This window comes from Pongo pygmaeus, chromosome X, assembly GCF_028885625.2.
Source record: "Pongo pygmaeus isolate AG05252 chromosome X, NHGRI_mPonPyg2-v2.0_pri, whole genome shotgun sequence".
In the NCBI taxonomy this organism is placed as follows: domain Eukaryota; kingdom Metazoa; phylum Chordata; class Mammalia; order Primates; family Hominidae; genus Pongo; species Pongo pygmaeus.
Genome location: NC_072396.2, coordinates 112,290,780 through 112,317,410, shown reverse-complemented (window position 1 = coordinate 112,317,410; position 26,631 = coordinate 112,290,780). Strand labels below are relative to the sequence as shown.

The window sequence follows — 26,631 nt, the reverse complement described above, 5'->3', positions numbered from 1 at the left end:
TACTTTCTAACTGAATCACCTTGAAGAAATAACCTTTTTTAATCTCTCTTAATCTTAGCTCTTAGTTTCACTGCATGTAAAACAGAAAAAACAGTCTCTACCTCACAGAAATATTGTGTGTATTGTTGATTAATAATCACGTAGATAGGATGACCCATTCTGTGGAAACCACTCAGCCTTTTTCCCCAGCCACCCGTGTCATCACCCAATGGGCCCATGAACAAAGTGGCCATGGTGGCAGGGATGGAGGTTACACATGGGTTCAGCAACATGGACTTCCACTCACCAAGGCTGACCTGCCTACAGCCCCTGCTGAGTGCCCAATTTGCCAGCAGCAGAGACCAACACTGAGCCCTCAATATAGCACCATTCCTTGGTGCTATATATATATATATATATACACACATACATATATATATATATACACACATACATATATATATAATGTATATGTAATACTTTGTGTATGTATATGTATATGTAATACATTATATATATAAATGTATATGTAATACTTTGTGTATGTATATGTATATATAATACATTTTATATATTTATATATACATTTATTTTATATATTTTATATATTATTTTATATATACATTTATTTATATATACAATGTATTTTATATATACATTTATACATTTTATATATTTATAAAATGTATATGTAATACTTTGTATATGTATATGTATGTATATGTATATGTAATACATTTTATATATATATTTTATATATATAATGTATATGTAAGTATGTATATATATGTATAAATGTGTGTGTGTGTGTGTATATATATATATGTGTGTAGACAGAGAGATAATATACTTTGCGAAGTCTCTGGAACAGGACAACTATTTAGAAAATGGCAATTTGCATCTCTTCCCTCCCTTCAGACATTCTGCCAATCTGGACCACTCAACCTCAAACAGTAAGGGTGTGAGTCAGAAAAGGGGAGTTGGAGGGACTTAAAGCCCTCAAGTGAAGTTTGCACAAAGGGACTTATAAAAGTTAACAGGCAAATGGGCACTATGTGAACCTCTGTCTTGGGATATTAAAGAACTGAGGATTGCCCACATCTTTTTAATGAGTAGTCAAACTTCACAAAAGCTACTCTGACCCAGTGGCCTCAAGAAACAGGAGGGCTACACCACCTTGGAGAAATTCTCTGTAGGTAACTTGGGATAAGGAGGCCAGGACACCCAGGAATCACATACACTATTCACTGAGATTCCTCCAAAGTTATTTTCTAATCTGTTTCAAAGCTGTCCTCAAACACTGTTGTGGACTGAATGTTTATGTCTCCCTAAAATTCATATGTTGAAATCCTAACCCCCAATATGATGGTATTAGGAAGTGGGGTCTTTGGGAGGTGATTTAGTCATGAGGGTGGAGCCCCTATGAATGGATTAGTGCCCTCATAAAAGAGACTCCAGAAAGCTCCTTTGCCTCTTCTGCCATTTGAAGATACAGCAAGAAAACAGCCATCTATGAACATGGAAGTGGGCTCTCACCAGACACCAAATCTGCCAGTGCCTGGATCTTGGACCTTCAGCCTCCAGAACAGTGAGACATAAATTTCTGTTGTTTATAAAGCCACCTAGTCTATACTATTCTGTTATAGCCGCCTGAAGGGACAAGTCAAGCATGAACAACTGGAAATCTATTTTTTGCAACATCTTCTTTGAACCCAAATGCTTAGGAACAGAGGGCATCTGATTTTGCAGAACTCCAAACACTAGGTTTTATACTTAGAAAAATAAAAGCCTTTACAGGCTCCACATTTTCCATTTAGCTGTAATTCTTGGGCTCAACCAACAGATGGCAGCATTAGAGAGAGCAGAGGCAGCTGTGCAATCCCTGCGCCCTGCTTCACACCCCCCAACCTAAAGAGAGGAAGAAGGGGCTGGCAAAGGAAAGAGGTATTGGGGTAAAGCAAGGTGCAGCCACCTTTCAGTGACTGTCCTATATGCCTGGCTCTTTGTTGAACACTTTACTGTAAGATGACAACAGGGCGAGTCAGGCATTAGCCCTATTTTACATAAAAGGAACCTGAGACTGACTACTGATATCTTTTTCCTGGAAGTCACACAGCTAGCAAGTGGGGGATTGGCATGCAAAGCCACATGTGTCTGTTCCCATCCCACCTCACCTCCCTGAATGTCCAAGAGAAAATGTGTTGGGGAGGATGACTAAGGCCATCTCCGCCTTAGTCCTTTGCACGTGCCCTCATGCCATTCCCTTGTAACTCCTGTAGCTCTCCTTTGTCTGTCAACCAATCTGACCTCATAACTTTCTTAAGGCCAAGTCTCAGACCACTCCACCCCTGCAACAGGTGTCCTGTACCAAATTTTCCTGGCCACATCACTCTGTAACTCATGCTCTTCAACACTAACCAGGTGTTTAGGCCCTGGGTATGCAAAGTGTGGTCTGTGGACCAGCAGCATCGGCACCACCTAGTTAGAAATGCAGAAACTCAGGCCGCACCCAAGACCTACTGAACCTGCACTCCAATAGGCTCTCAAGGTGATTCATGTGCATGCTAAAGCTTCAGAAGCACTAGGCTAGCTTACCTTGTGTACCAAGGACCTCAAATGTCTCTGGTCACAGCTAGTGAGTAAAGAGACTGGGTTTCCAGAGGTGCCTTCCTATGCAGGGAATGTTGGGCTGCTTGCTCGGGTCCACATTAAGAGGTTAGTGGTTTTAAGGCTTAGCCCCCATTCTTGGGAAAGGGATACTTCTGTCTTTGCCTCCTCCAATTCCCATCCTGTCACAGCTCTGAACAGTGAGCCAGCAGGCCCTAATAAGAGAGATATTGGCAAAGCCAAGGGATTGAAATTCCACCACCCTGGGCCCCACAGGCAGGAGAGGCGTGCTGGAGCAATGCTATGACCTTGGGGCTATCCAGTGGGAAAGCAATGGAACCATCTTATCAAGAAGCAAGGAAGTAAAGGCATTGATATTGGACCTGCTTTCCATCAGGCACACAGAAACATCACTCTCCATCAGTTAGGCTGGAGACAGAAGGAGTTGACCAGAGGCCGCGGCATTCCTGGGCTAGATGGGAACCCACTAACTGGAATTGCCTGGTCTCCCATGCAAACCTTGTCCCCACGCCCTCCCCTAGCCCACGATGACTTACTTGTGATTCCTCCTTTCTTACCTAAGAATCCTATGAAATAATACGCGTTATTTGGTTTTCCTCCTAATGCCCCTAAAGACTGTGGCATCTTAAAACACTCCTGGAGAGAAAGAGAATGCAAGATTCTCAACTCACTTGTGGACTGCTGCTCACGGATCTCTGTGCTGAGATGGCGGTGTGATGGGCAGGCAGCAATGGGCTCAGGGAAAGAAGTGACTTACTTTGAATGCATCAACATAGACAGGATTGATTTGGTTTATGCCCAGGCGAAGGGGCACAATGAGCAGCAGGGGTTTCCAGGCTGAGCAGTAGGCAGAGGTGCCCTTACTCAGGTTTGAAGCAGTCAAAGAATCGGGAGGCCTGTCACCAGCTGTGTCAGCACTCAAGGGAAGGACACGGCACATTTTTTCTAGAAATGGAAGAACAGAACATCGGATAAGTAAGGAGTCTTCAGCCCTAGAAGATACTCCAGTATCAAAACTAAGGGGAACCTCACATGCCCCCCACCCTGCCTAGAAGGCCCTCTCCTCTGCCACCAGGGCTGAGCTGACTCCCCGCCTGCACGAAGCCCAGGCCATTCCTCTAGGGCTCATGCTCTTCATTCTGGCCACTGGGTACTTGTTTAGCTCCCAATAGGGATTCTAGGCTCATTGGAAGAATCTCATTTCTCAAGTCTGCCAGGGCCTTTGAGACAGGGACTGTATCTTTAGGTTGCTCTCACTCTTCAGTGCAGGAATCACATGCCTGAACAAGGGTGAGCCTCCATGAAAGATCTGTTGGTGGTTGAATAAATTATTATACACACTTTGTATTTTCTGCAGGGAAGGAGTGTGGTACCTCACTGAGGAGGAGCAAGGCCCCTCTAATGGTGTTCTCCCTCTCAGAAAGCTGAAAAGAAAGAGAATCAGAGCCCTGTGCTCCCCTAAGCTCCCCTGTCCTGGTGAGGAAGACCAAAGAGACTCTCTTGAGCCCCAGAATTCTGAATGGTGAGGAAGGAACTCATCACCCATCAGCTGGGAAGTTAAACAGGCTGGTAACTCACTGATATCTTCAATGACCACTGTGTTATCCATTGAAACATAAACAGCCAAGGAATTCCATTCGTCAAATAAAGCAAGTTTTCTGCAAAGCAATGTATAATGAAGTCACAATTTGGGAAGATGGAAATATCAGCAGAAAACAGTACAATTTATGCCCAGTGTTCCTAAAGTCACCAAACACTGAGCCACAGAAAAGCTGGTGTTCAGGTCAGCTCTGGCTTCTTTGCCAGAGCTCTGGGATGCTCCATGTCTAGAGACCTTGAGAATGCCACAGAGTCACTGTATCTGAACCTCAAAAAGAAGTTTCTGCTTTACAACCTGGAGAAGTCTACTTCACAAAATGATGGGACACCTACTGGGGAAAAAAGAAAAGTTACCCATGCATCTGCTCTCAAAGTCCCAAGAGACTTTGTTTTCTTAAATAAAAGACATTCTGACTTACCGAATTTTTATTTTACAAATGGAAAACTGTAAAAAAAACTTTTTAAAAGGAAGCTGTCTGTAAAAAATAGATATTTGTTTGGGATCATAGATAATATGGAGAATATGTTCCAGGTAAACCCAGAGATAGAGACAGTGGGTGGAGGGGAGAGAGAGAGAGAGATCACTTCCACTGTTCCCCAGCTGCCCTGAGAATGCCTCTCAAGTGACATAGGCTACAGATTGACTCAGGTGCCAAGCTTTACTGGTCAGCAGCTGAAGAGAGCCACCATGCTGAACTGTAGGACTTTATGGTATATTAGAAAGAAAACCCCTTTAAAAGAGAGATGATCTGAGGTCTATGTAAAGTACCCTGCCTATTTCTCCCTTTCCTCCTTCTTCCCTTGCCAGTTAAGTGAGGCCATGTTTAATCTGGCTACTTCTGGGATGTGTGGGTAAAGCCCAGTCTCATTGGACCAAAGAAAACACATTCTCTCTACCAGGTAGCTCCCAGGAAGAGGTTAACTACCATCACCCTTGTATTTCATTCATTTTAATGTATTATCTTTCCCCAGAATAATAACAATAATATAATAATAATAATAATAATATGCTGTTGTTAATGCTAATGATCATGATGAATTGGAACCCATTTACATTCTTTAAAAAAATCTACACCAGGCGTGGTGGCTCACGCCTGTAATCCCAGCACTTTGGGAGGTTGAGACGGGTGGATCACGAGATCAGAAGTTCGAGACCAGCCTGGCTAACACAGTGAAACTCCATCTCTACTAAAAATACAAAAATTAGCTGGGCGTGGTAGCAGGCACCTGTAATCCCAGCTACTTGGGAGGCTGAGGCAGGAGAATGCTTGACCCTGGGAGGTGGAGGTTGCAGTGAGCCGAGATTGTGCCACTGCACTCCAGCCTGGGTGACAGAGTGAGACTCTGTCTCAAAAAAAAAAAAAAAAAAAAAAAAATCTAGGTTTCCACTGTGTTGTTGGTAACCTTAAAATTTAGAAGAAAGAAGCAAATTCTGAGGGATGTTATTTTAACACCAACCATTTCAAGCCGGGTTTTGGGCTCAGCACAGCCATTCTAATCTCTTATACTTTCCACACTACGTTCATACAGTGATTCCTGAAATCCTGCCAGATTTTCACTCAGCAGAGTCAGCGATGCCCAAAAGGCACTCTGACTATGGCAAGAGAGCAGCCTCAGAGAGGTTACATTGTTAGGAAGGAGTAAAGTCAATACAGATTTTCCTTGGGTCCCCAAAAAATCCAGGCCACTCCCCTCACAGACACATTCCCAAAGCATTCTAGTTCACTGAAGACTCGTTAGTAATGGAAACAATGTCCTGTCTGTACTTCGCTTGGAACAGGTTCCCCCATAATGCCCGGGAGCTTAATATTCTACACCAAAGGAGGCCAGAAGGTTTCAATCTTCTGATCCCTAAATCTGACCTCAGATTCTGGCTGCCATTTTCATTTATTCATCAAGCACTTATTGATTACTTATGCATGCCAGGCAGTTCTATGTGCTAGTGTTACAGAATGAACAAGATAAATACAATCTCTGCCCTCATGGAGTTTCCATCCAGTGATAGGTTGTTAGGAAGGAGAGTGACAACAGGTAAGGTGGTCTGCAGGTATAAGTACTAATATCACTCACCCCGTTTGCTTTCAAAAAGTTGGTCCTGACCTCTCCACCTTGCCTCTTGCTGTGGGAGGTGAATTCTGGAATTTAACAAGACAACTGGAAAAATACCACACTGGGACACCTTGAGTCTGCTATGAGATGACAAACTGATTCCAAGACTTCCCTGGGGTTTGTCGCCCCCAACAGGTGGTGAGTTCCTTGAGGCAAGGACTGTGTCAAGTTTATTTCTGCACCCCCAGAACTTAGCACAGTAAAGGTACACAGAAAATGCTGAATGAACAGGGTTTTTAAATATTATGTAGTGCATGTGGGAGCCCTGTGGGGGTCCATTTCTTGCTTAGGCTGGCTTAGCCACTACCACTTAGTATGAAACTTTTGGCTTCAAAGGGACCCTCAGGCCAATGGCTCCCAGGCACATGAGCATCAATCTGTAGCATGAGACACTGAATGAGTCCTAGGATACAGCCACATATACTGCTACCAGTGAATATAACTCTGATACACCAAGACAGATATCCATGCCTACACATTTCAAAGAGCCATCTGAGCAAAACGGCACAGATATTTGATGGTTTAGTGGGAGGAGTAGCTTAGCGGGATTGCAAGAATATCTCGGTTGATGGGAGGTTTAGTTGTCTAGGGAGGGAAGCATAGGAGACAGCAGAATAAGGCAGATGCCAGACTCTTTTACTTACTTTAACACCTGTGCAACTGTATTTGGTCCAAACCATTCTCCAATTGATTTCCCTTCTCCTACACCCATTTGTGCTGTTTTTATGTGGAAAAAAATAACATGTTAGCAAAAGATCTTCCAATAAGCCACAAAATCTTAATTTTTTGCATAAATAATTAAGCAGATGGACAACTTAATGGAGCCACATATAAGGCAAGGGAAGAGAAGGAACAGGAATAGGCACTGCCTTTAAACTATTGATTTATGACCTTACCCATTTGATGGATAGAGTAGCAACAATCTTTTCTATCTAAGAAGCACTGTAGGATGCGTTGGTATTCTTTGGGTTGTTCTTTTTGTTTCTCCCAGCTCCAGTCTTTTTAAGAAAAAGAAATGGGTTAGAAACATTTTTATAACTGTTTATTACCTCTCTGCACTTTTATTGTAACTACAAAGTTAGAAGGAAAACAAAGGCATCACATCTAGAAGGCAGGAATGATCAAGTTAGAACATTTCTAAGTATCTTTCATTTTGATGACAAAGACATCTGAAAGTGATTGCTTTCAAGGACTCAGTGGGTATAAAGTAAAAGCAAAACAAGAAGTTGACCAAGGAACTGACTTAACCCAAGGGCTGGAGCTGGATAAATATTACATAAAAACAATGTCACAAAGGCCTTTCTGGCCAGTTACTCAGTAAACAGGAGGTCACCACAAAGCCCGGCAGTACATCGGTATATAAGCCAGATGCCATAGCATCTCATCTCCACATAGACAGCAATGGCTTTTGCTCTTATATTTTGGCAGCATTGACAAAAGGATCTCATGGGTAAGAAGTGCTATTCTGATATACGACAATTCACAGGGGAATATACACAGCTCACAACTAAGGAAGCTTAAAAAAATTGCATGCTGTCGTTTTTACACCACCTTTTAAAAAGTCCATGCTGAGCTTTGGGAAAACAAATACCTTTGCTATTAGGTGTTCAAGGTTTCCCTAAGACCAATGCCAAAATAACTACATCTGTACGGATACCATCTGTGCCTTCAGCACAGTCCCCTAAATCCTACAGAGGCCATTCGTAACTTACTGGGGACAACTGCAAAAACTATGTAATCACTGCAATCCTCTCAGCTCTAGAAACGCTATCTAATGGGCCAGATTTTTGAGGCTTAGTTTGTGTCCAAGACAAATTTTTCTCCTGAGGTTTTAGAGAGAGTTTGAAATAAAGACCAAACTACACTTGAAGCCATTATCTCCAGACTCTTCAGTTGTCTTTTGCTTCTAGTGTTTCTAAAACCAAAGTTTTTAACTTTGGATCCAGCACAGCCCTCAGAGGGTGAACCACATCCAACTTCTTTTCATTAGCTACCAAATTGTCCAAGTCTGGGGAAATCCTAATTAGCTGGCTGCTAAATACCACTAAATATTCGCTGACGACAATGGTAAGTGAATACTCTACCTTAATTTTAAAATAGCTGAATAGGAAACAATCCAAAAGACATCTTTACAAAATTACTCTTTTAACTCATCTTAACTACAAGATCTATTTCCAACTTCTTCCTGCTACTTGATTTTGTATTGAAACAATTGAGATTGCTGACTGTGGAGTTTTTTTTTTTTTTTTCCAGTTTGCTCCCTACTTCCAGAACTCGCTTCCAAAATAATCATTTTGAAGTGTGTTATAAATGAAAAAAAAATTAAATAGTAAGAATGGATCTATACCAAGAAGCATGTATAAACAAGGGAAATCACTGGACAAGGAGTTGGAATATCTTTATTTTATCCCCAAATCTTTGATTTCTTGCTGTTTTACCGTGGGTAAATCACATCACTTCCCTGAGCCTCGGTTTCCTCATCTGTAAAATGGAAATTATTATACTATCCAGGGGAAGTAGGATATCCCAAACCCTGAAGAGAAGGTAACAAGCCCTGAAACCTCCCTAGGCCCTTCTCCAATCCTCTCTGAAAGCTGTAGCAAAATCTGTGAGTTTGCACAGTGGGAAAAGGAAAATGATGTTTCTATACTTCTGAACCTCAATTAGCAACAGCCAATGAGTTCAGCAGCCCAATCTCATCCAAAGTTTCCTTTCACTCTCTCATCCCCAAGTCCAACTGGACCTTCACCCAAGTGCCTGAGCTGGCATCCAGCCAACCCCATCCTTCAGATGCCCATAGGGAAGTATGTACATGTCTTAAGAAAGCAAGACTCAAGAGTTCCAACAACCAGCCAGGCGAGGTGGCTCATGCCTGTAATCCTAGCACTTTGGGAGGCCGAGGCGGGTGGATCCTCTGAGGTCAGGAGTTCGAGATCAGCCTGGCCAACATGGCAAAACACCATCTTTACTAAAAATTCAAAAATCAGCCAGGCGTGTTGGCAGGCACCTATAATCCCAGCTACTCAGGAGGCTGAGGTGGAGAATTGCTTGAACCCAGGGGTCAGAGGTTGCAGTGAGCCGAGATCGTACCACTGCACTGCAGCCTGGGAGACAGAGCGAAACTCCGACTCGAAAAAAAAAAAGAGAGTTCCAGCAACCATTATCAGAAGGCTTTCTTAATTAAATGTCCTCCCAAGGAAGCAAATTTAAAGATTCCTTCGTCATCAGCTGGACATCCTTAGTGAACCAAAACCAAAATAGCGCCAGCTCCCTCTACGCACTTCCTTTAGATCACTTACATCCTTCACCAGGCAGATATCTTAAACGAGGTCAAGAAACAGACTTACCACCACACCCTTCTTCCTGCTCCCTTTGTTATCTTGCATTTCTAAGGACTTACTCAAACAATAGCAAAGATGGAAAGGATAAATGACATACCTCCCTCAATGTTCAGTTCTGTCCCAGGAAAATAACTCCCTGGCTTGGTGACTCACAAGGAAACACTAGCTGTTTCCTTCTTATGAGGGGCTTTGTTGACTTGTCAGCCCCACCACTTGAGCTTGCAGAGAGCATTTTAAGACCCTCAAGTTTGTTACTGAGTGTTCCCAAGGCTCAGCATCAAGCTAAATCAACAGCAGCAAGTGATACTGCAGAGGTCTCTGAGAAAGTTTATAAAACAAATTTAACTCACCCCTTCCCAAGTGTCTACAGATAAGGGCTTGAGCCAGCATCATCTGTCCACAGCGTAGCATACATCCCCAACCAGCATCTGATGAAGGGCCCGTTCCACCTGTTGGCAAAATGGAAAGGAATGAATATGGGTTCCTCAAATTGCCCTTTCCTGAAACATCAGCATATTTGGGACTCACACAAGACAGGTAAATATATATACTCTGAAAAGCGAGGTGACAGATACACCCACAGACCAAACAAGATTTGGGTATATGGTTGGAACTTGCAAACATAGTGCTGAGTCAACCAAAACAGGTTCTACGGCCAAACATAAAACAAGCAAATGAACTAAATGTGTCCCTTATGTTTTCTGCTTGAAGACTTCTAGGTATACATGCAATTTTGGTAGGTGACTGCTATGTATGAATACCAACCCTTAGTCCATTCCATGTCATCATCTGCCAGACCCAAACCTTGCCTTGCATAGCTCACTTGCATGGCCCTGAAATTCTCAAGGAAGCCAGTCTTACTTAGATAAAGAACAAATACTACCAAAGGCAATCATCAAAATGGTCAAAGAGATTTGGAAGGCTCATGACTATTCTGAATATACACTATGAAGATCTGAACAGCAAGAAAGACATTGTAAAATAGGGGAAAGATCCCTAGATGAGGCATCAGAAGACCAGTCTCTAGTTATCTAATCTAAATCTCATCTATAGGCTGAGCATAATAGTACATACTCTGCCTACTATCAGTGGGTATTGTAAGAACTGAGAGAATATCTGTGAAAGTGTTCTAGAACCCATAGAGAATGATGCAAATACTTGATGTTTTGAGTATGATCATAATTTAAACCCATATTAATAAATTAGAAATGTATCTTTAAAAGGTACAAAATTAGTTAATAAATGAAATAAGACAATAGGTTCCATTTTAAGAACACCTTCTGCAAAGAAAATCCCACATATGACGCCAGGGTGAGCTCAATATCCTTTTCCAAGAGGCCAATGAAATCAAATAACTTGTATGGCAGAGAGGATATTTTGTTTTCATTGTTTTCTTTTCCCAGTGTGGAAATGGAAAAATATGCTATAAGCATGATCTCAGAAGACTAACTTCAAAGGGGGTCATCAACCTTGTAAGACAAGTGGGTCAAGGTGGTCACCCCTTTCTTTTAGTTGTGGGGACTGAAGGAGAGTTACTACAAGAAGATGGGAAGGAGGGAGCCAATTTATGACCTGGAAGGGGTGCCTTTTGGCTCTTGCTAATGCTGGGATTATTGGCCAGATTAGTATGGAAAAGATGCAATGAGGCCCACATAAAGAAGAGATCATCTATTGCCAAAATATTGGCAGAGTAAAATTAGAAATATTTTCCAGCCTTGCAAAGAGCTCCGCAGCCAGAGAAAGTTAACAGTTCAGAACCATTGGTTACTAAAGATCGTTCTTTTGTTTGTTACTGACTGGGGTATTTCTGGGGAGAGCAATAAAAAAAAAAAAGGGGCCGGGCGCGGTGGCTCACGCCTATAATCCCAGCACTTTGGGAGGCCGAGGCGGGCGGATCACGAGGTCAGGATATCGAGACCATCCTGGCTAACACGGTGAAACCCTGTCTCTACTAAAAATGCAAAAAATTAGCCGGGCGTGTTGGCGGGTGCCTGTAGTCCCAGCTACTCAGGAGGCTGAGGCAGGAGAATGGCCTGAACCCAGGAGGCGGAGCTTGCAATGAGCCGAGATCACGCCACTGCACTCCAGCCTGGGTGACCGAGCGAGACTCCGTCTCAAAAAAAAAAAAAAAAAAGAAAGAAAGAAAGAAAAGAAAAGTCTGTGTGACCTTCATTTTTGGCACTGAACAGAAAGGTTGATTTCATTCTAGTTTCCTCTTAGAAGAGTAGATTTCACCATTTCTAGGCCCTTTTCCTACAGGGCCATGATACTAGGAAGAGGCCACCCTACTTGCAAATGTGTTGTACATCCTTTATGAAGACAGCATATTCACTTCACCTATTGAGCTGTCCTTTTTTCCAGTTGACAGCTGGTAACAGCCTAGAATTAGTTCCAAGGAAATTACTGTAATTTGTCTCTCAATGGCAAGGTGCTTTCATGTCATAAGGGGGGAAAAAAATAAATTATTTTCTTTCTTTCAAGACACAATTTTCATTAATAATCATGTAGTTCCACAAAGCAGTGGATTGTAATTTAACAGATATTATACAAATTAAAAGATTATGTGATTTTCCCCCTTAATCTCAAAAGTATAACAAGTAATATCATCTGAACACTTGAAGGTGGTGTCAAAAGTATATTGTCATAATCCCTCAATGCCATAGAGCCATATGTGAAAGGATACTTTAGCAATGAAACTTTTGGATGAAGTGTAAGATTTACCTAGTCTCCTAAATCAAATTCTTTGCTATAGTGAGCTGTTAATTCTGAGGTTTCTATGAAGTCACTGATAACCTCAGGCAAGCTATCCACAAGGAATAAAGCACAGTAAAACAAATGATATACCTACCAATTGGTGAAAATTTCCTTCTGTATGTAAACCATAGACGAGCACTTATATCAGACAACAGCTTAGATTTTTCTGTAATTAAATGTAAAATTAAAATTAAATCACCATATCTAAAAATACCCACCTTTACTTCTGAGCCAGCTACTAACTTAATTTCAAATAACCAGTCAATTCCATTATTATGGGGCTAGGTAAATTCACAGGAAACCCATTCTCATTTTAGCCAAATAATTTCAGTATTTCTCCCAACCTATGGTTTGACCAGAGCTACTTGACTGGTATAATGACGTTGGGTAGCTCCTGTCATCTTTTTACTGAGTTCCACAGTCCTGGCAGTTACAAACACTGGGATCATTGCCAAAAGACAAGGAATAAGAAAATTAAGGATCCTAGAAAACCCACTAACAAGTCTATCAGCTCCAGTCTGAATGGTTGGTTGGATCTTGCACCAGCACCCATCATCCCTTATCTAAAACTAGAGGTTTGGCTGGGCCCAGCGACTCACACCTGTAATCCCAGTGCTTTGGGAAGCTGAAACAGGGAGATCACTTCAGGCCAGGAATTCAAGTCCAGCCTGGGCAACACAGTGAGACCTCATCTCTACGAAAAAGATGAGGTATGAGGATCATTTGAACCCAGGAGTTCGAGGTTGCAGTGAGCTATGATCACCACTGTACTCTAGCCTGAGTAACAGAGAGACCCTGTCTCAAGCAAAACAAAATAAAACAAAACAAAAACTAGGGGTTGGCTTGTTTGTGTGGATGCATATGTGTCTGTTCATGCACACATGCATGTTTAAATAAAAAGGAAATGTCTTACTAAGCAAATTAGGTGTGTAAGAAATGTATCTATAGCAACTAGTGCAACTGGCACTTATAATCTAAATGCATATATAATATCACAAATGTTTTTGTGTCTTTTTTCAAAGCATGCTTTCTTGTATTTTATGACATAAATTTACTTTGATGGGCCACAAATATGGCTTCCACATTTTTATCTGTACTTAGATGTGGCTGTCTTTCTTAAGTCACCTCTCTCCCTCTTCTCAACAACATGTCTGTATTATATTCTGTATAGAACTTATAGTCACTGCACTTAAAAAGAACAAAGGGAAATCTACTTTTAGCCAATAGTTTCTATTTTCTGTCTTCCTTTTCTTTGGAGCAAATCGGAAAGTTGAGCTATCTGTATTTCCCCTCCCTTCCATGCCCCAGTGCCTAGCACATTCAGGGAAGCAGATGTATAATGGTTAAGAGTAAGACACCTGAAGTCATACTTTGCTTGGGTTTGAACCCTGACTCTGCTACTTACCAGCTGTGTAACCTGGTTAACTTAACCTCTCTGAGCTTCAGTTTCCTCATCCATAAATGGGGAGAATTATAGTACCTACTTCATTGAGTTGTGAATATCCAAAAGATAATACACGTAAAGTGCTTGGATGGTGACTAGTATGTAGTGAACCTATAACGAATGCTAGCTGTTATGTGCCCGTCCTCTTAAATGTCCACACCCTCACTCCTGCCTCTGACAGTCTTTATGCCTTCCTGTGTGGCTTTATGCTGGGGAAGTTGTATGGACATTTTAGCAATGATTTCACTTTAAGAGGCGTTTCCCAATTTAACATTTGAATATGAGTGGATTTGGCAACCTGGGGATTCCTGTTGTCATGGAATGCAGAATTAGAAGAGATCCCCTCAAATCCCCTCATTTTAAGTACCACTGAAGGAAGTTAAGATCCAGAAAGAGACAGTGACTTACCTGAGTTAGAAGAGTCTGAATACAAAAGGTCTCCTAATCACTAGCTCCAGGCTTTCCACTGTTCAGAATTCTCCAATCAAAATAATGAAGCCAGGCTCAGGAGGAGCTCAACAATGCCTAACTTCCTCTCCTGCCTTTTCATCAGCCTCTTCCTGTTCCTTCCTCCACGCTAAGCGAGGGCCTCTGAAGAGGATGTCTCCTCAGAAAGACACAAATCTCAGAGCTGCCTCTTTCCAAGCTCTGGCTTTATCTGGGTGCTGGGCTGTTAGCAGTTTCAGGTTAAAAGGTCTTTCTTTCCCAATCTATAAGAATGTAATGGTAAGGAAGAAAAATTCAAGCCTCCTTTCCACCTAGCTGCAGTGGCTAAAAGTTCTATACAAAATCAGAATAAACTGAGACAGTGCTACGGTCAGCAAAAGATCTAAAACTTAAGAAAAACTTAGGTCTGATATTGTTTCTGAGGTCCATGGGTTGTCTAGAAGTCCTTGGGTGTTTTTATCTAGCCAGACAAGCATGTGAGAGTAATAAATATGTAGGCCAGTCATGAAAGGCTAGAGACTGATTAGTGATACCAGGAGTGGGTCCGTGTTTTCTGAAATCCAAGGCTTCTAGAATTTGGGGATTCTCCTTTAAGGAAAAGAATAAAAATATATTACTTGTGCAAATTGTGCAAAAACCTATAACCATGTAAACACACTACTAGGGCCTTTCAGGGCCTTGGAAGGGGCCTGTCCAAGCAAAAGTCCTGAGGTTTAAGCTCCGTTGACTACAAGTTAAATCCACCTCAGAGTAGCATTAACATTGAGCAAGACAATGCTCTGCCAACCCAAGAAGAAAAAGTACAAACCCTGAACCACAGGTGCCTACCTCATGTGGGTTCTTACAGACAAATGCTACCAAATCTTACCTGTTTTAAGGAGATGCTGCTTCCCTAAGATCCATACCAGCTCATCTGTATCTGGATATTCTTCTAGGTAGTCAGTGAAAATAGTAATCTGGTTTTCATACTTGGATAAAACTGAAAGAAAAGGAAAGAAACTTAAGTAAAATTTAATAGAAGGGGCTTACCTTTGTGGTTGACTGATTATTACCTTTGCCCTGAAGGTGAAAGGTCAGCAGCTTGAATCTAATGGAAGCAATTCCTTTTCCTTGAGGAACAAAGACACTCACAAGACCTCTAAATCCTTTAGCTGAAGGATCTCCTCTTGACCATCTCTTTTGACCTTCCCTTTCTCAAGGTCCCATTTAACACCATCTCTAAAAAATCATTTGGCCACAGTTACTTCAAAACATTTTATACCATGGGGCCTTCTTTGTAAATAGCCAATTATCGAGCTTCCCCTACTCTGAGTGTGTTGAGGTGATACAATACCTGCATACCTAACTCCTGTTCATGTCACAGGGAATATCATGAGGTTTGTATTGCGAGGTTTCTAGTGGCCAGTGGCTTGGAAGGTGCTGTGACAAGCGTGAATGTTTGTACAACTGTGTATATGGTAATATTTTAGCTGGAAGACCAGATGTTTTCATAGTATTTTTATATGCCATTTTATTCACATATGGCTTCTGCAAAGAAGGATCTTGAAATTAACGGTAAACATAACTTGTTCTTGGTATTCACAGATGACTATTAAGATATAATAAGAAATATATATTTAGTTTCTATCACTGTTTTCTGGCACAGAGCTCCTAAAACCTTTGTTATGGTGAGTGACAGGGATGCTATGTGCATCTTTTCTTCTGAAATTTGGCCTTTCTCCCTGGTTCCTGACATAGAGCTCCTAGTGAATTTCCTGGGTGATAAGAGCATCTTCTGTTCTAATGAAGTATCTCTTGGTGGGCTTCTGGATGGAGGCTGGTTACCAGAAAGACTAAGCCATGATCAGAAGCTTGGAACTTTCAGTGCCAACCCCCATCTCTTTAAAAAAATAAATAAATAATAATAATTTTCTGAGAGAAATTATATTATAAACAGTAAATATATTTCCAAGCTAGTCCACAAAACCTATTTTAATCTGTAACTAGAAAATTTAAATTGATAGTTTATTTCACAGTTTATGGTGCTATATCTATGAGAAAATATAATTCAAGTTCAAAGCTAAGATACTCAACATACACCTCTCAACTCATGGGGGCTCCTCAGCCCCTGTGAGGAAGGGAGCACAGAGAAAGTAGGGGGCCATTTGTACAACTACAAGTAGCTACAGAGATTCTCTAAAAGAAATCCCTTGAAAGGATAAATTGTTTTATTTTATTTTGTTTTTGTTTTCTAAGGCAAGGGCATGCTGTTTTCATAGAAATAAATGCTCCTAAATATAAATCAGTCTGTTCTGATAAAAAAAAAAAATGAGTCTGTTCTGATCATATAAATATTTTGTTGGAAGTTGAAATTATAATTTGTACTTTTAGAAACACAGCTGAGATCGAGACCATCCTGGCCAACATGGTGAAACCCCGTCTCTACTAAAAATACAAAAATTAGCTGGGTTTGGTGGTGCATGCCTGTAGTCCCAGCTACTCGGGAGGCTGAAGCAGGAGAATCACTTGAACCCGGGAGGCCGAGGTTGCAGTGAGCCAAGATCGCGCCACTGCACTCCAGCCTCGTGACACAGTAAGATACCGTCCCCAAAAAAAAAAAAAAAAAAAAAAGAAAAGAAAAGAAAAAGAAAAAGAAACACTGTTAACCAGGGATATTACCTTTCTTAAAATATCTTACAGAATTCCAGTCATTCAGGGATTTAAGTAGCCTTTCTCCTCAATATATTTTAATTATTAAGATGATAGTCTCTGCAGTGTTTCAGATCTAAAGAAGTTAGAAAAAGCCATTTTATTCCCCAGTGAAAATTCATCACTACCAAATCTGACAGGGAGCCTGTGCCATCTTAGCCTCTCTGCTGCTGGCCTCAACCCTTGGCCCATGCCCAGGAAATACCAGGCTAAAAATGATTATCCAGGTCAGGCCATCCCCAGGAGGTGGTGGACTGAGGTGGGGCAAATCACACTGTGTACCTCCCCACCCTTCCCTCTACCCCTCACAGGCAGAAGAAATCAGTTTTAAATGAACATCTAGTGTAGCCTAAAAAGAGAAAGAAAATCAGAAAATAAGTAACTTGAGTAGACTGTAGGAAAAGGGCAACCTCTCTGGCATTGCCTTGGTAGGGGTGAGGATGGGTGGCATTGGATGAATGTACAGCATGTATGCATATAAGCCTTGGGTCTATTTTTAGTACTGGCCAAAGAAATACCATTTCTCTATCGCCAACCCTGTCTCAGTGAGTCACTGGCCAGTTATCTGGTCAAATTAGTAAAGCCCTTTAAAGCTTGTGACAACTGCCTTGCTTCATTTGGGATGGCTCTGATCAAAATGGCAGCCAAAGAATTTTACTCTTGCACTTCACCCCCTCTCAGGCCTAGCTAGGCCAGCAAGAAGGTCATTATAGTCTCTACTCTTCTTGATTCTTCTCTTAAAAGATAGACACCCTGAATGCAGTATGTGAGGCCACAGCTATCCTTGAATCGAGGCTACATGTATGGAACAAATGAAAGAACAGAAAATGAAATCAACAGAAGCAAGAAGCAGTGACATGAGAAGATTATGTACATGGGGGTCTAGGGAGGAAAGAGGAACAGGTCCTACATAGGGAGAATTCAGATGAAAAAGCAATCTGGGAAGTGGATGAGGTGCAGAAGTAAAAGATCATTTCGAATACAATTACCTCTGATTAACAGCAATATTTTTTGTTTTAAATTTTTCACAAACTTCCTTTGTCTTGCCTTTAAAAATAAACAAACCAGATATCAGGCTGATATGAGTTCCCTGCCTTTTCTGTCTGTTTAAAGAGATAGGGACTATAAAGGCAGAGCTACAAATCTATAACTTGGTGGACCAAGAATTAGTTTCTACAAGGTCTCAGGGACAACAGGCTTCATCCTGTTCCACTGTACTTTAATAATAATTATTGTACTGAAGTCTCTTCTGGGTTAGTTTAGTGGCCAGCTCATGATTAGACAAAGATTTCCTTAAATTCCTGGAACCAAAAAGCCTCCCAGTTTTGGCCAAGGGACTCTGTGTACATGTTGGGGCATGTCTTCAACACTCAGCCACACAGTGTCTTCTGCCTTTGTCTTCACTTTCTGCTTATGCTGAGCTCAAGATCACCCAAAGTGAGAGCTTAGGACCTATTGAGGTCTTTCTGGAGCATGTGCACAGCCCTATGTATGCATGTAATCTTGTAGATTCCCAGGAGTATGCCCAAGCTTTCCAAAGCCCCAAGGAATCTCATTCCCCAGCTTTTTCTTCAAAGCTTTGTGGTTAGCTGGAAATGTTATCCATTGCTTCAGGCAGCTGAGAAGTTAATTGATTGCCTCTAATCATTTTCCAAAAGAAAGGCCCTGGGGAAAAGGCTTTCTGTAGCTCTGTGTCAGGCCAAATAAATAAAGTCTTAGAAGTGGAGGTCTTCTGGGGGAACTCCAGACAGATCAAATAATGACAATTCTCTAGAAATGAGGCTCTAAAGGAGCCCCAACCCTATTCTGTCTCCTCTGGTGGCTGCCAGGCTGCTGGTTTTCCCTGTGAGTGAAGGCTATTGATTTTGAAGGCTACTGCAGAGCTAGGGAGAAAGGGATGGGAATAGGGTGAATGAAAATACTAATGCCACAAAGCTCACTGGTCTTATCAACATGCAGCCGTTTTTCTTGAATAAATGTTCCCTGGATTGCTGCAAGCCTTTAGTTCATTTCTAGAGTTCTGAAAAATTTGATGCTATTTCTGCCCGCTTTTTCATTGCTATTATGGAGAGAATTTTCAGAGGTTCTTACTCTGCTATTTTTGCCAATGTCTCACTTTAATAATATGTTTTCCGGCAATTGACTACATTTCTAAGGGTTATTTGGAAAATTACAAGTAAATGAGAAAATCATTTTGAAAAACAAATTTTCTGACAGGGCTTAACAAAAACACTTATACCTCATGACATGAATTTCAGTCAATTCATCTTAGATTCTGTGGAGCTTGTGCCAAAGAAAGAAGCACCACAAACTCTCTAAAGTGAAATTAAACGGCCATAGAATCTCAGGGCCAGGAGGGGTCTGAGATATAGGATAACCTCCTTATAGGTCTTTCAATTCTAACAGCATGCCAGGACACTGCTGGTGCTAAAACAGCCTTCTCAGCAATGCATACGTCAAATTACATCTTAAAGAACTTGGGACAACATCCACAGGGGATAGGTATGGTGCCAGCTGAATATTCATTCATATCATAAACTTTATAGAGTACCTACTATGTGTTAGGTATATAGGGTAAAACATCAGTGAGATACAGTCTCCACCCTCCAAAAGCTTTTTAGTGGAGAGGCTAGGTCTGGAAACAACTAACAGAAGTGCAATAAGTGAAAGGAAAGTGATGTGGAAGACAGGGAAAGAAAAGGAAATAAATACAGTAATTAATTCCAACTGGGGGTGAATAGGCTTTCTACAACCTAGAAAAGGTGGCATCAGAGCTGAGCCTTAATGGAAATAAGATATAAGTGGTAAGGGAGAAGGGAGGAAATTCCTGATTGAGGGAACACCAAAAGGGCTTGGCAAGCAACTGAGTGTAGGGTGGGGCAGGGGAGAGTGAGAGAGAGTCAAAAACAACTTGCAGTTTTCAAGTGTTGGTGATGAAATGGTGGCAGAAAACCATGGGGGTGGGTAGGGAGATAATAAGCTTGGTCTAGCCAGAATCTGTTGGACTCAGTAGATTTGTGGACAGGGGTTTAAAAAACAGTGAAGGGAAAGTCAACCTGCACAGGGCTTTTGAAGACAGGCATGGTAGATGGCAGGTTAATTAGCAGGGCCTGGGAAAGCAGGAAGACAGCCAGAAGACCAAGGCTCTGGCCCAGCCTGCAACATGCTTTCATCCCCTTCCTCCTGGGTTCACTTACTCCCCTGTTAGTCCCCAGCTTCTGCTCACCTGTGCACAGGCCCTGCCCCAACTTCATTTGTCTTCCACCCTGTGACCTGCTTTTCTAACAACGAAGAACTTAGAAAACAGAAGATGGGGCAAAAATTCTTAGCATTTCAAGTGGATTTTCACAATCAAAACAGCAAGTTTTCTTGAATTTACTCAGCAAGTCACATCCTAGCAATGCTAGGTTGTCAAATAATGCAAAAGACATGAATGATTTCTCTACAGACTGGTATAAACTTTGACTTCCTAAGACAACAGTGAAATTTTCAAACTTACATTAGAGAATCTTAACCAAAGAGTTATCATTCAGCTAGAGAGGACTTTATGGGATTCTATTTAACTGACTAGTGTTAGCAGTGGTGAAGCAGAGGAGGCTACACCTGACAAATTTCAGGGCAAGTCAGCAAAGTAACCAGTCGGGTTAGCAAGGGACAATTGTTAAGCGATAAGACTCTGGTTTTCAGCTAGAAAAATTAATCAGGCCATAGATAATTTGGCCCCAGAAAATATGACATTTCTTAGAGATTTCAGTTAATTCATCCTACTGACATAATGGTAATCCCACTGACAAATGTAATGCAAAATTGGGCTATTTCTGTGTTTCCTTTAAAGTGATGTTTTTGAAAATCTTATTCCCCTTTTAAGTGTATTTTTCTTGTTGTTTTCACTTGGGGATAAATTGCTTGCTGCCTGCTGTCTGCTGACTGAAATGCATTTGGAAACGTCTATGGGGAAATGAGATTCCATACACAAACTGGTCAGGAATGTACCTAACACATAGACCACTGCACCTCCGAATTGCTGCCTCTTTTTGCCTTCGCTAAGATAGCTCTGCTCTTTTTTGATAGATGCCATTTCCAGAAGGATAAAAAGACTAGCTTTGAAAGGAGAGTCTAAATGCCTCTGTGATAACAAGGTGCTGCTCAGAGGATGCCGCCTTTGTAAAGGCTATCTTTTTTGTTGATAAGGCATACAGAAAGGGTAGCATACTGGATGTATTGATGAAGAAAAATATTTGGTTGGTGATATAATTCAAGACTAGAGGCACCTTTTTCACAAACTGAGGTGAGAATCACCTTGATTCTTCAACAGGTTTTGTTCTTTAGAATCAACCTGCTAGTCAGTTGTTACTGGGAAATTGGAGGAAAGCATGATCGAATTCCCAAGGAGGACAGTTTCACATTAGTACCACTGCCAAGCCATGCAGTGGGTTAAAAGAAAGCTTCCATGGTACTGTATCTTTGATTTTGGACAATAACCAAACTAAAAAGCAGCAATACTCAAATACTGAGCTCATGGCTCATTTAGGAATCAAGACACCATGAAAATATTTAATCAAAATGAATAGTGTGTTGACTTATTTTTCTTTAATATCCAGCATGGTGAGGAGAAGGAGGAAAAGGAAAGGGAAAAGGAGGAAATGCCTACATCCCTCTTAGAAATAGCTCTATTCTAGGAGCCCCAAAATTTGTGTTCTAGTCCTGCCCTGCCACTTAATATATGACCTTAGAAAATCTACTGCACTTCTCTGGACTTCAGATTCTCCATCTATAAAATGAGCAGTGTGTTTTTCAAACAGCACATCCTAATTTATCAGTGCGTGGTGAAATCTATATGGGGGTTGCAATCAGCATTTTTTAAAAATGAAATTGAATAGAATAGAAAAGATCAGTATATTGCAGATAAGAAGTATTGTTTCATGAAACTTGTTTGTGTGTATAAAAACTACGTTGCAATGTAAAATGTGTTTCTCATTGTGTTGTTATGATAAAAAAAAAAGTTAGAAAGCCACCGGTCCAGACCTACACTGTCCAATACAGTAGCCACTAGTCACATGCAGCTGTTTAATTAAAATTAAAGACAAAAATGCAGTTCCTCAGTCACACTAGCCACATTTCAAGCACTCAATGGTCATTTGTGGTTGGTGGTTACCGTATTGGATAGCACAGATACAGAACAGTTTCAGAATCTCAGAAAAATTTACTGGACAGTTTTATTATAAGGAGTTTTTTATGGTTCTGCAGTATGTGGAGGCAGGATGGGGTGTTAGGAGGAGTACCCTGAGCCCTAGGAAGAGAAGATGTGTTCACTTGTCTCTCTTAAGAGAGTCTGTATGTGAACTTCTAAATAAATGAACCAACAATTATTTATTAAGTTCCAAACTTCGTTCTATGAGGAATACAAAGGAAGCCTCCTCAAAAACATTCACTGGATGTTAAATGAACCAGTGAAGGCATCATAATATCATAATTGAATTAAAGATAGGAACCTTATGTAAAAGAGTTAATAATAAGGGGTAATGTACAGGCAAGTGTTAATAATAATTAAGTGCTGTCAAAATGCACAAAAGGAGGAAATTGAGGAGCACTGGAGTCATCAGGGAAGATTTTAAGGAGGGAGTAGAATTTGGACTGGTCTTTAAATTATTCCTTGAATTTGGATGAGCAGAGACAAGAGGGGAGAGTATTCCAGATGACAGCACCATACGTTTACATGCATTGGAGAGTGGGGTAGGTTCTGGGGGATATTGATAAATGAGATGAAAGAGGTGGCATGGGACTAGATTCTGAAAGGTATAAAGCCAGCCAGTGGAGTCCAGCTCTTGGTAAAGCTATTGACAGTTTCAGAGCACTTTCACATGATTCTGGTGACGGCCCCTTGAGAGGGACAGGGCAGGGACCATTACCTCCATTTTAGAGTTGAGGGAACTGAGTCTCAGAGAGGTGATATGACTTGCCCAATATCATATAGCTAGTGAGCAGTATAATCAAGATTCAAACCCAGTTAATGTTACTCTTCATCCAGTATTCTTCCCACTATACATTGCTGTTATGAAAAGAAAAGCTAGATTCCAAGCACAGGAGATAAGGAGACCAATGAGAAAGTTGTTGCAACAATCCAGGCATAAAGTGTTGAAGGCCCGGCCTAAGGTGGCAAGAAACCAGATGCTCTGGTTATATAACACACTATAAAACAAACTGACAATGCAATACCCACTGTTTATAAGGGACAATAAGAGCAGACAGTCTGAGGTTAGAACATTATAGTTATCTTTAACTGAAAGTGATCTAAACTACTCCCAGAGGAATAAATATTAACAATATAATTCACATACTGTGTCTGGATTTTTCCAGACAGCTGAAAGCAATGTTTTGGACACGGTTCCTAAGCAAACAACACTTTATATGTCTATGCATTACTATGAGGCACTTCTGTCTTGGTAGTGTTTCTTTCCCCTGTCAATTTCTATTTTCATTTTTCAGAACTAATTGGTCATATAATCTGTTACCTCATCTAGATTTCCAGTGAGAAAAGACAGGTGCAGAAAGGTAAAAGAGCTAAAGGCCTTAGGGTTTTTCCACACTACTTAGCAAAACTATATGCTTAGCAATTAATTAGTTAAGAATGATTTACTAAGATATGCCATTGCCAGACTAATGTTACAGGATCTCTCTGCTGTTGACAATAAAATGCTAAACATCTTCCATGGGCTTCCAAGACTGTTCCACCTGACAGGAATCAAATATAAACTCATCAACGTGGCACTTAAAGCCCTCTCTAATAAGGCCCACTTCGTAAATTTCCAGTTGTTTCCCACTACTCATTACTCCTTCATAATATCTACTCTTTTCAGTCAAAATAAAACACATGATACGGAGGAGATTCTATCTTTGCTCATTCATGTTCTACTTGCCCTTAAATCTCACCTCAAATGCTCCTTTCTTGATGAATCATTCTTCTTCAGTTTTCCCAACAAGGAGTACTTGCTTCTTCTAAACATCCACAGTCCTTTATTTATACCTCCTTTATGACACTGAGCACTGTCTACTTTAGATTATTGTTATTTGTGGACATGTTATCTCTCTGCTATTGAAATGAACTCCTTAAAGTCTCAGTCCATGTAATGTTCATCTCTCTATCCCCTACAGCTCTGGTCATAGTGCCTTGCAATAAGTCCTCTCCTAAGGTTTAACGTTTGTTGAATGGATGGGTACAGAAAAAAAAAAAGCCTAAAAGCTGGTTTATATGTCCATCCAAATGTCAATTTAACAATCCTTTACTGAGTACCTACCATGTAACCAGTACTGTGCTAGGCCTTAGCAGTAGCAACATATCTTAGTAATTCTGAGTCTAATGGGAAGAAAGAGAAGGAAAAGTTAATTTTGATGCAGTATGTGATGAGTATCTGTATAGGAGGCTAAGGAAGAATAGAAGAGGGTCATCTAAGTCAATCTGAGGCATAAAGGAGGCTGTGGAAAGAAAGCTGATGGCAGCACTCAACCTTAGAAAATGAGTGAGAGTTAAGCAAATTCATCAGGGAAAGGACATTCCAGACAGAGAAAGCTTGTACCAAATGCAGAAGGCTAAGAGACTGTGGAATTAGTGATGCTGTACGGGGACTGGCAAGGGTTGAGGCTGGAGAGGAAGGTGGAGCCAGGAGATGCTGGCCTTGGCAGCCTTGGTCAGAATTCTGGACTTAAGCCAGACTTCGTGGGGCCCCTAAAGGGTTTTGGATACACCCAAAATCCAGTCTGGGTATCCTGCAATTTGCAGAATAGAAGTGGTGCACCAAGTAGTCACCCAGAAAGAAAATCCTAGCTCTTTGAACATTCATCATCAAATTAAATTCTGTTAAAAAAAACAAAGACCGGAAGTGATTCTCTTTGTTGAGGAGGATGGAGGTTCTCTGTCTCACAGCATGTGAAGTGTTACAACAATGGGGGAGAAGTACAGAGGCTTTTCCAGAAAGAGTACTCTTTGGAGTACCTTCCCAGTTTTCTCCTCAGTTTACAACCACCTCACCCTCTTCCCATACCACAGGAATTTTCCCCATACCCTTTCAACATCGCACCTCATTAGTAAATGTTGCCAGCAGACATAGATGTTTAAAAATTCTTTACCTTAGAAGTAATGTAAAATTATACTGCCAGAGTTAAGTTTTTGGATTACATAAAATTACACACGTATCTTCACTTTCAAAACAAAAGATGTATTCCAAGTTAATCCTAAGGCACATTTCTGTAACATGAACTTGATTTTCCAAGGTTATTTTATGATCATTTGAGCCACATTGCCCAAGAAAAGACAATTTGACCCCATCCAAAAAAGATACAGCTTGCAATTAAATGGCTCCTCATCCCTGATGTGCACCGTATGTAGCAGACACCAGGAAAATAAATATCTACTCACAAGTGTGAAAGACCCAGCCCACTGTGTGAAGCAAAAATAGTCTCTAATGTCTGACAGGGAATATGTCCTGCTAAACAAAATACAAACCCATTTTTAATCTCTAACAGTGGCTCTTCATAAAGTGGGTTTTCTTATAAGATGGTTAGCCATCAGTTCCTTCATTAAGACTTTTCTAAGTTAAAACTTTTTTTATCATACCTACCCTAGTGAGTCTACTCCTAGATTTACATCCAATAAAAATGAGTGCTTATATCCACCAAGAGATATGATCAAAGACGTCCACAGCAATTTTTATTCATGATTTTAAAAACCTGGAAACAACCCAAATGTCCATCAACAGGGAAATGGATTAAAAAATTTGTGGTGTACCATACTTTGGAATGCTACATAGCAAAGAAAAGGAACTGAATCTCACAGACATCATGTTAAACAAAAGAAGCCAGATGCAAAATAGTAGATACAGTATGACTCAATTTACATAAAGTTTGAAACCAGGCAAAACGAATCTATGATGACAGTGGTCAGAACAGGTGTTACATTTGGGAGGTGGTATTACCTGGGAGGAGGCAAGAGAGAACCTTCTGAGGGACCAGAAATGTCTATAACTTTCCAGTGTGGAGTTTACACATACATAAAATTTCACTGAACTATGCACTTAAAATTTGTGCATTTTACTGCCTGTAAGAATACCTTAATTAAAGAAAAAAGAAAATGGTAAGTCTCTGTACTAGATTTATTTCTGGTATAGACTGTCAAAATTATACTAACCACAATCTCTTATTTATCAAAAGCAGAGACATAGTTCTAAATTTATCCCACCCCTCAGTACACACACACACACACACACATGCATACATGCACACATGCACACATACACATCAAATCTAAATGCAAGCAGTTAGGGGCCTCAGATATTATCTATAAGGCTAATTTATTAGATTTTTCCATTTATAGCATTGCAGAATGCTACCTATATTTACAGACTTGCTTTGACTACAAATTTATAAATTCATTAATTGTTCTTTTCTACTATAGCATTAGATGATCTTCATCACATAAATCATTAAGTCTGTTAAAAAAAAATTAATTGAGAGGTCATTAGGCTGAGATGGCTCCAGTGCCTTTGGTTCCTACTTGAGCCAACCAATACCCAAGTCACTGTAAATAGCAAAATGACACTTAATTTTAAACAATTAGAAACCAACAACTAACCTCTAACTAGAGACTTT

General features: G+C 40.7%; 1 protein-coding gene across 3 annotated transcripts in view; it reads right to left on the bottom strand.

Annotated features, from left to right (window-relative positions):
* The window catches only part of ATG4A (autophagy related 4A cysteine peptidase), a 62,378-nt gene that overhangs the window by 11,525 nt on the left and 24,222 nt on the right, over nucleotides 1–26,631 (bottom strand). For 2 of the 3 annotated variants that reach the window (XM_054471830.2, XM_054471829.2), the window contains exons 2-9: nucleotides 15,170–15,280; nucleotides 12,505–12,576; nucleotides 10,007–10,105; nucleotides 7,212–7,313; nucleotides 6,960–7,032; nucleotides 4,186–4,265; nucleotides 3,365–3,552; nucleotides 3,165–3,243 (exon numbers count right to left, since the gene is read on the bottom strand). In XM_054471830.2, the coding sequence (XP_054327805.1) occupies nucleotides 3,165–3,243; nucleotides 3,365–3,552; nucleotides 4,186–4,265; nucleotides 6,960–7,032; nucleotides 7,212–7,313; nucleotides 10,007–10,105; nucleotides 12,505–12,576; nucleotides 15,170–15,280 (804 nt within the window). Of the gene's footprint in view, nucleotides 1–3,164; nucleotides 3,244–3,364; nucleotides 3,553–4,185; nucleotides 4,266–6,959; nucleotides 7,033–7,211; nucleotides 7,314–10,006; nucleotides 10,106–12,504; nucleotides 12,577–14,262; nucleotides 14,286–15,169; nucleotides 15,281–26,631 lie in introns of those variants that run through there. The other variant, XM_063660365.1, reaches the window with a different exon arrangement.